Source organism: Spodoptera frugiperda, chromosome 11, assembly GCF_023101765.2.
Source record: "Spodoptera frugiperda isolate SF20-4 chromosome 11, AGI-APGP_CSIRO_Sfru_2.0, whole genome shotgun sequence".
In the NCBI taxonomy this organism is placed as follows: domain Eukaryota; kingdom Metazoa; phylum Arthropoda; class Insecta; order Lepidoptera; family Noctuidae; genus Spodoptera; species Spodoptera frugiperda.
The window spans coordinates 5,245,784-5,254,980 of NC_064222.1; the positions used below are offsets into that span (position 1 = coordinate 5,245,784).

The 9,197-nt window shown below is 41.9% G+C and overlaps 2 protein-coding genes across 2 annotated transcripts in view; one reads left to right on the plus strand and one right to left on the minus strand.

Moving 5' to 3' along the window:
* Positions 1-1,953, plus strand: part of LOC118275051 (uncharacterized) — a 68,080-nt gene extending 66,127 nt beyond the window's left edge. Inside the window, 1 exon segment of the mRNA XM_050696670.1 lies at positions 57-1,953. Within this exon segment, the coding sequence (XP_050552627.1) occupies positions 57-172 (116 nt within the window). The 3' untranslated portion in view covers positions 173-1,953.
* Positions 1,954-2,652: 699 nt separating this feature from the next.
* On the minus strand, positions 2,653-9,197 carry LOC118274985 (odorant receptor 85c). The gene is made up of 12 exons (XM_050696672.1): positions 8,956-9,197; positions 8,102-8,202; positions 7,281-7,441; positions 6,707-6,859; positions 6,176-6,355; positions 5,605-5,757; positions 4,731-4,857; positions 4,252-4,348; positions 3,833-3,934; positions 3,386-3,474; positions 2,921-2,987; positions 2,653-2,818 (listed from the first exon to the last, which is right to left on the minus strand). The coding sequence occupies exons 1-12, from the start codon at positions 9,016-9,018 to the stop codon at positions 2,750-2,752; spliced, it is 1,362 nt and encodes a 453-aa protein (XP_050552629.1). The 5' UTR covers positions 9,019-9,197; the 3' UTR covers positions 2,653-2,749.

Consider the following 9,197-nt stretch of genomic DNA (forward strand, 5'->3'; position numbering starts at 1 on the left):
ATACCTATGATTTGTAATTGTTGTGTACTAATATAATGTTTCTTTCCCCCCTACAGCGGCGGCCAACAGTACGGCCCCGAGTACGTCGGTGTCGACGCCGGCGCCCCCGCCGCCCGTGGAGCCGGCGCCGCTGATGTCGGCGCAGTACGAGCCGCTGTCGGACGAGGACTGACGCCCCGCGCCCCCCGCGCCCCCGCCCCGCGCGCCCCCGCGCCCCCGCGCACACCCCGCCCCCGCCTAGCAGCGGCGCTGCTCCGTCATCACGCGCACTCACTCCACGGAGTAACGTACACCATCATATATCCCACGAGTGGCATTGTGGCAGTGTAACAAACTGTACCAGCGCAGTGACAGTACAGCGACAGTGCAGTAACAGTGCAGTAACAGTGCAGTGACAGTGCAGTGACCGTGCGCCGTACGGAGCGGCCTCGACCGAGCCAGGACATGCCGGGCACTCGTGGTGGTGCCCGGCCCATACTTTCCATGTTATTGTTTATGTAAACTCATGTAAATACGTACGAAGTTTTTTTACAAACGGATTCTTATAGTGACGTGTAGTATTCTGACAAAAGACATTGAACACAAAGTATCGATACCGTACTGGGTGCATTTCGTGTGATCTCGGAGTACGTGGGAGTGCAGACCTCGATGTAATCGTGTAGAGACGATGGTACTAAATTGTATATTTATATCTTGTTTTGTAATGCAGGGATTAAATACCGTTCATGTGTTGTGGGAGAGCTTTAAATGTCCGGTAGTAAGCGATTTGATTGACGATCACGTCGGCGGCACGTCGCGTCACGTCCGCGCCACGTCCGCGTCACGTCCGCGCCACGCACGTGGCACTCGATACGCTTATGAACATTATGCTGTCGATTAGTGAGAATACGATTATGAATTGTTATTTATTTAGTTATGAAGATGTTTCTGTATTTGGTCGAGCAACAGAGCGGGTCCCCCGCGTCCAGCACTGCCGCTAGTGACTAGTGTCCGTGGTACTAGTTTGTAATCCAGTCTTCCATCGCCGCTCCGATGTAGGCGCCGCGCTCGCGACTCGTCCATGTGTGTGTAGCTCCACTAGCCCACTCGGCCTGTACATTGTACAGAATGTACAGTGCGACGACCACTATATACCTTTTGTATTGCTTCGCTTCGGATTTCGCTGTCGCCTCATCCACTAGGTTAGAGTGCGCGTAGTTGAATTGATCATTTGTTACTTTCGTATTGTAAATACCATTATGTCGTTCGTTTCATGTAAACTTTGTGTATATCGGCCCGCCACAGCGAAGTCCGGAACGGTCTCCGAGCTGATTGAAATCGAACTAGCCTCGACTCGGGAACTGTGTACACCCTACTATATGTATAGCGTAACGTTAACGGAGTAGCGTAAGTTATATAAATTATATACATATGTAAAAGTGTATGGTTATTATGTATATGCATTTGTAATTATACAGGTTAGCTAAGAGTTGAATTAGAGATTTGATTTGGTTTTTTAGTTAGGAGGGCCCCCGAGGCCGGTATAAATATAGCGGGAGAGGAGAGCGCCGCCGCCGCCGCTCCACGAGCCGCGCCCGTGCGGGGGCTGCGCCCTGCGGGGCTCCGCCACCCACCGCCGGAGCCTGTCCGTCAGTTTTATGACTACCTCCCTGTTGTATAAAGCCTACCCTCCCGACTTCACTATAGTATTAATGTAGGCGGGTACTGAGCAGCGCGCGGTGTTTTTGTAAATGTTTTCGAGTTATGTGTAAAAAACGACTGATTAAATTTACTTTGAGCGAGTGTATGGGTGGCGCGGCGGCGGTGGCGGTCGCGAACACATTGTGATTTCTTTATAAAACGTTGTAATGTACTGTAAGTAGCCCAAGAAAAAAAAATAATCCTGTAAGTCCGAACATAAGCGAAAAAACAACTTTTGGGAGGACAAATCAATAAAATAAGATGCAAATCTAACGCCTGAGTTTTATTTATATCGTCCGAAGTGTGCGCTGCAGCAATGTAAATATCTGACGAGGTGTGTCTCAGGACTCCTCGACCTCCCGCTCATATAATAACAATAATAATCTAAAATAGTGAAAGTACATCGACCTCCATATCCGCGGAGTGGCGGCCAGACAGTCGCTGTACTAATAATGTACCTGTTACCTACTATACTATACATGAAAATGATTTTATACATACATATACAAAAATAAAAGATTTTTTACGTTTTCTATATTTTTATTACCTGCTTCTACGTCTAAGTTTCTAAATTACAATGGCTACAGGTTCAAGCAAAGCATTATGTCTGAATACATATATATAACAGGACGCTGGCTATTTCCCAAAGGGGTATGAAGAGGTGCAGTACTGCCATTATATTTTATCAGTTATGTTTTAGTTCCCTGAAGAAATTGTATGTATGAGACTTTATAAATGTGGTCCAAGGCCACTTCCATCCACCCCCTATCCCTTAATTTGGAAATATATTTTTATCACGGGTGTAGGTACACCCCCTCCTATAGATGAAGGGACTTACGAAAATTTCGTTACTTTTTAACAAGGACCGATAGTTTTTGATCAGATCAGATATTGTAAGAGATTTACTAACGAGGGACCTCGAGGTGTTTATAACTTGGACCATACTTAGGTACTTTTGTTTTATTACTTTTCTGGGAAGCGTAAGGGGTTGCATCTTGCTGCCAGCATCCATGTTCTAGATTTCAAAATACATATAAGCGTTTCCTTATCTAATATCAGTAAGCAGCTACTAATTAACACTTTTCTCTTTGAAGAAGTTGAGAAGCAGAGTGAAGTAGGACCATGCTGTTTTTATAATCTGGAAAACAACGAAAAATAAGATTATTTGGCAATAGGTATTGTTGAGATATATATGTATTTCTATATAAAATATAGGTAAGTAAGTAGTCATATGTATTACCGTGCTGTAACTGGCGAGAGAGATCACTGAAAATCCATGCGTTGTCACGTAAATACCCTTTTGGGCCCTGAAAGTTATAGAAAAAATTTAAGTACTACAACATCTTACATTCAAGAGTAATTGCAATTTACTACAACATCAAAAATCCAAGAGTAGTTGCTAAAAGCTTTACTAAGACGCCATAGTGATGTAAGCGTCAACGCCTGGCTACTTCTGGCAACTGAAAGTCAACAAGTCGACTGGCTATGGCATAGTACGGCGTGATTTTACACAAAAAAATAATAATAAGGAAACTACTTCTGGCACTTGAAAGTAGCCATATCGAATGGCCATGGCGTCGATGTTACACAAAAACTGAATAAGCATGAACGTCACCACGGTGGCCAGAGTCCATTTCCAGGATCTTATGAACAGAAACATTCTTGGCGTTTGAGTACAAAATCATGAGTGCTTGGTGATAATTACCTGTGTAACATGATCAGCACCGCACTCCTCGCCCTCTTCGAAGAGTTGTACCAACCGCAGCCGTACAGGGCATCGGATAATCGCTGGCTCTGCCGTGTTTAGAAACAAATAGTATTTTTAACTACTAGATTAACTAACTGATAGTTTTCTCACAGCTAAAATTCGTCTACATAAGTAACCCACATCTAAATCCGTCTATCAGCTAAATGATAAAACTCGTTTATACGTAAGTAACCAACATCTTAAGTCATAATAAGCCAATACCTTAGTTTTTTCACAAAACTGAGTTACTTTTTCAACTTCACATGTTTATTAGGTTAGCAATTTTTTTACATTTGATTGATCGAAGTTTGGCCGCTATCTCGCCTGATATGATGTGATAAGTGATGATGCGGCCTATGATGGAGCACGTTAATTAACGTTATATTAATAAGAAATACGACTCACAGAATCGATGAGCTTCTGTCCGTACCAGCAGAGCAGCCAGGTCTGTGACAGTGCAGTCACTAGGAACGACTTGTACGCCACCTCGTTCCACTTCTCGATCAACTGTAGCAAAATTAAACATTAAATTATTATTAAGGCGATTACGACGATGACTTCAACAGAAACTAACTAACCACACATTTTTTTTAATAAATATGTTGCGGTAGGATTTTCTGCTGTCGGGTGGCTCATCACTCACATAGACATGGCACTCAGACCCGAAACAACAATTTGTCGTTCACACAAAGAGTTGCTCCGTGCGGGAATCCGCTACACGTTACGCGGCAGCCCGTTGTCCAGCCATCACGCCAACTGTGCAGTCATTAAATGGATAGATACCTAGTAGATTATTATTACCTACTTGTTAAGGATCTACTCACAACGCAACAGAACCCGCAAAAGCAGATGATGATGGAGCTGTTCATGAAGTTGATCAGCAACGCCAGACTGAACATGTTCTCCACGTCATTCGTCAACCTGGGAAGTTTTCAATCAACAGCCAGGTCAGGCAGTAACCACAGAATAATGCATTCTGTGTGCAAAAGAAGTGTGTTTTCTAGGATTTAATACAATTTCAATTGTCAAAAGATTAGTGGCGGCAAAAGACTCGCCTTGATTCTGGAGACCTATGAGTAGTGGCGAGTGTTTTTAGGTATATTACGATTGCCACCTACCTTGTTATTTTATTTACCTTGTTATTAAGGGGGGAAAATCATCCAATGACTTCTCCCGCTTTGGGCGAGGTGAGAGGGAGTGTTAGACTCTTACTGATTAAAAACCACCCCGTTTCTACTTCTGCTGTTCAAACCAGAGCCCTGGTAACCCACGAGACAGTCTGCAGCTCCGGATTGCCACCTACCTGATCAAGGAATGATGTCGGAGAACAATCTCGGTGATCTCCTTCTGGTATCTGGCCTCCCAGTACTGAGCGCCGTACGAGTTCACTCGGTCTCCTTCGGTTTCGAGAAACTCTTTGCTCACAGATGCTACAAATTCCACATAAGACAATGAGGATACTAGGTATTTGTAGAGCATGAAAAATATCTATATTTCATTAAGTAAAGCTCATGTTCAGCAATGAACGTCTTGCTTGTGGCCGATATAATGACGATACACAACGTCACGCCTTTTATCCCCGAAAGAATAGGCAGATGTGCACATTAGAGCACGTAATCCCGCTATACAATGTACGCTCAGTTTTCACCATTTGTGCTATGATGACGATAATTATGACAATTTGAACAGGCACTGCTATGGAGTGTAATTCTTTGCCGGATTCTGTGTTTCTTGATGCGTATAACCTGGATGTCTTCAAGGCCCTACGAGTGAATAGGTTACTTATGGGCAGACGTGCTCTATCGTAAGCCGCATCTTCGCTTACCACCAGGTGAGATAGCGGCCAAATGTCAAACCATCAAATATAAAAATGCATTATTAAGTAAGTCAAAACAATGCATTTTTGTCTGGACTTTAAACTATACTATACCTCTGAGTTTGTTTCGGCATTTCTTCTCAGAGTAGTCCGATAGGAAATGCCGACCTCATCTAGTTATTTAAGAGATTGACGTGTAAAAGAGTTACATTGTAATCTATTTGCAAAAATAAATATTATTTATCATTTATAAAAAGGTTAATAAATATCTAGGCAAGAATTAATCAAGCGTATCAGTTTTAGTCATTTCTAAAATTATTTCAAGATGTCTATAGTGACAGTGAAATGATAATTGACTTACCCATAGGATAAGAGCTGACGAGTTGTTTGTCGACCTGAACGTAGAACAGTCTCCGCACCCGCCTGGCGAGCAGGTCGAACTGCGTGGTGATGTGGCAGAGGAACAGACAGAACAACATGTCCCACGCCACGTTGAACCAGATCACCACCAGTGCTAGTGATAACCAAAGGAGTAATAAATAATGAAATGGTGATTATTCATCACACCATGTTTTCAATTAATTTAAGTGGCAAATATTTTCCTTTTTTTTTGAGGTGGGATAATCATCCAATAGCTTCTCTTTCTCTCGCTTTGCGCGAGGCGAGAGTGAGTGTCACTCTTACTGACTAAAACCACCCCGTTCCTACTCCTGCTTTTCGAGCCGGAGCCCCAGTAATCCGCTAGGTAGTCCCCATCTCTGGGTGCTAATATTTTCCATAGATTGTAATTTTTTAGTAGTGTAGTATCACCTGGTTAGCGATTAACACCCGCAACATCAGAGGAGTCACCGATGCATTTCCGTCCTTAAAGCAAGAAATACGCTCTGTTCTTCCAAATCAGTTATCCAAAATTTATCTAAATAACAGCTTACCATGCCAGGTTTGTAAGACAAGCGTGATCTCATAGTAGACCGGCTGGTAAGGGTCAAAGGGCAGCCAGTACAAGAAGTGGAGCCCCATGGGAGAGTCGTACCCGAAGTAGCGCGCGATGGTGATGAAGTAGGGGGGCGAGAGGAAGCTGATCAGTAGCGCGTTGTTGCACCAGTAGTAGCCTACGAATAAGAGATAGAAGAGAATAAATAGATTTTGAAGGTTTTTATCGGAATCTTTCAGTGTTTTTGCTATTTCCAACGGAATTAATATCAAAAAGAACGCTGCTGGTCGGAGAAGATTTGATAAGTGATGACATATTTGACAGAGATAGAACAGTAGCTCTCTCTAATAAGTCTAAACCTACTAAATTGCGATTTCCTATCAGCTTTTGTGGAGATTATGGCAAACTGTGTAAAATATAGGAGGCTTAACAATTCAATGGGCTGTAACAGGCCGTTGATTCAGTATTAAAAATGGTGGCCTACCTAATACCTACCTAGCCTACATTACATTAAAATTAAATATCCCACCTTTAACAATAAAATTGAGCTGTTTGAGCGCGGAGCTGATGATGTGGTGCTCCTCCTCAGAGACCTCGCCCTCCGGCCACATCTCCCGGAGCTCGTTCGCCAGGTTCTCGTACACAGGCCGGTGGACCACCATCTTGATGGACTTGAACATCGCTGGTACATCATTTAGTAGTTAGGATCGACAACGAAAAGGACATGGCTAAATGGAAATATGAACGACTGATCCCGCACGAATAAGTACAGTACCTAGCACTAAATAATGCTGCATAACTATAAATTGGTATTTTGTAATTAAGAAGGTCCAGAAACTTGTCATATCTGCACAATCCTGAAAATAAAATCGCCTAACTCGTAAAGTTATGTCAAGATTCAAAATCAAATGACTATGCCATTTAGTTAGGCATGTTGTTTTTTTGCAGCGTTTACGAGTGTTAAGTTCACTGCCTCACAATTTAAAGATTCTTAGTAAACTCTAAAACCGAAAAAGAGTCGTTTAATGTACCTACCTATTAAATGATAGAAGGAACAAGACTTTCCTCAAAAATATCTAATAGCTAATTCAATAACTACTTACATAGTACAACGCAACCGAAGCAGGGCATGGTGCGGAACACCTTGATGGAGTCCCGGAAGGTCTTGGCCTCGTAGGCAGTAGTCAGCATGCTGACGAGCTCCGAGGGACCCACCAGGAACAGGTTCGCCATCTCGAACCAGTAGAACATGTCCCACAACATACTGGCATATAGAAATACACACGTCACTTAAGTCACGTTTAAAGTTTCTGACGAAATTAATTATTTAGGCAATAGGTAAATGATTTCAGTCTTAGGACTTGTTTCAGAATTTCTGGATAGCCGCTTTGTATCATATAACTTTGAATTGAGAACGAAATTGTATGCACTATCTGTTACATAAGTTTATTAGGCACTTATATGAAGGTGGTGAAACAGGCGCTTAGATGCCTAATTCATCCAGGAGTGGATGTATCAGACTAGAATGTTCCCCGAAAAGTATTGCGCCATCATTTTCTTGGAGGACGACTCGGCGAAAATTATGCACCAACAGTTGTTGGTCTGCAACGCATTTGTGTTGCCTTAGGTGTTGGGAGATTGCAGTTTAAAATGTTCAGAGAAAGTTGCTGTCAGACCTTTTTTTATGAAATAGGGGCGAACGAGCAGACGGGTCACCTTATGGTAAGCGATAAGCGCCGCCCATGGACACCCGCAACACCAGAGGAGTCACAGGTGCGTTGTCAGCCTTTTAAAAAGGAATACGCTCTTTTCTTGAACGTCAATCTTTAATTGTTGACTTCCTTTGACAAGATCTTTGTCAAATGTGTAGATCTTCCTTAGTCGCCTCTTACTATTAGTTTAATTGGTGTCTGTTGGTACTTGCGTGGTTTTCTCAGAGATGTTGTGTGTCATCCGGATGGCCACCCATCCCAGGACTTTCTTCGTCGGCGCATACGACGTGTCGTAGTCGCTCTTATCGTATATCTACACAGTTGTTTAGATATGATTTACTATAAGATATCTATTAGTGATGTCTACCTAGAGTATCTGTTCATATATTAGATACTAACTACTACTGGACGACTTAAATGTTATCTATACAATATTGACAGCATGCTAAGCATAAACTTATTATTTTCTGCTTTAAATTCTTGCTAATTATTCACGATTAATATACTTAATAGATTTTAGAATGTAATTCTGTGCTATAAATATAAATAAATAATAATATAATTATAAATCTCGATCCACGATTGATATTGGTACATAGGTAATAGGTTTTATAACGTCGCAAATTCGAAATAATGTCTGACCCTACGTAAGGTTACGGTTACGCTTAAGTCCTAAGAAATCGAACGCAGAACTCATAGGTCTAGAAATGCAAAGATGATGACGAACTTGAGTATTCACTTATAATGAGCATTGTTTAATGTTAAATTACAGAAATCGCGTTGTGGATAGCATGTTCCAGTGTTCTGGCGAGCATTCCCTCGAGTGTTTTAGCGAGTTGTAGCGAATAACAGGAACGTTTTTTCAAGTCCGATAATGACTAGAGCATTCGTAGCGATGTTTAGCTCGCTCGCTCTACTATGCTCGAATCTGCTCATTGCTCAGTTCAACAAAAGGGCGAAATCTCGATGTTCTATAAGACAAGTGAATGCTCAGATCCATTAGCACCTCGACGCAAAAGATTTCTTCGCCAAAAACTCAGTCTTTCGGTACAAAAAGTTATCTTACTCGTTCATTAAATCGTTGCTTCGATTTTTTCTTGAAAAAATATCTTCTATAAAGCGACGTCATGTTGCAACGACTCGAGATTTCTTTGTGTTTGTATCGAAACACTGTCAAGTAATAATTATGTATTGTGTATAATTAAGTTAATTACATAAAAGTGTGTGAAAAAATACAAACCTTTCTTTTAAATTATAGTCTTATTACTTTGCGTTAGAGTCGGTGTACACTGTCGTAGTGGGGTAAAG

Coding starts and splice junctions, on each gene's coding strand:
- LOC118274985 (XM_050696672.1), bottom strand. CDS start 9,018: ATGACGTCGCTTTATAGAAGATATTTTTTCAAGAAAAAATCGAAGCAA. Junction 6,356..6,706: donor GCTCAATTTTATTGTTAAAG/GTGGGATATTTA, acceptor TCTTATTCGTAG/GCTACTACTGGTGCAACAAC. Junction 5,758..6,175: donor TGTCTTACAAACCTGGCATG/GTAAGCTGTTAT, acceptor GGTTATCACTAG/CACTGGTGGTGATCTGGTTC.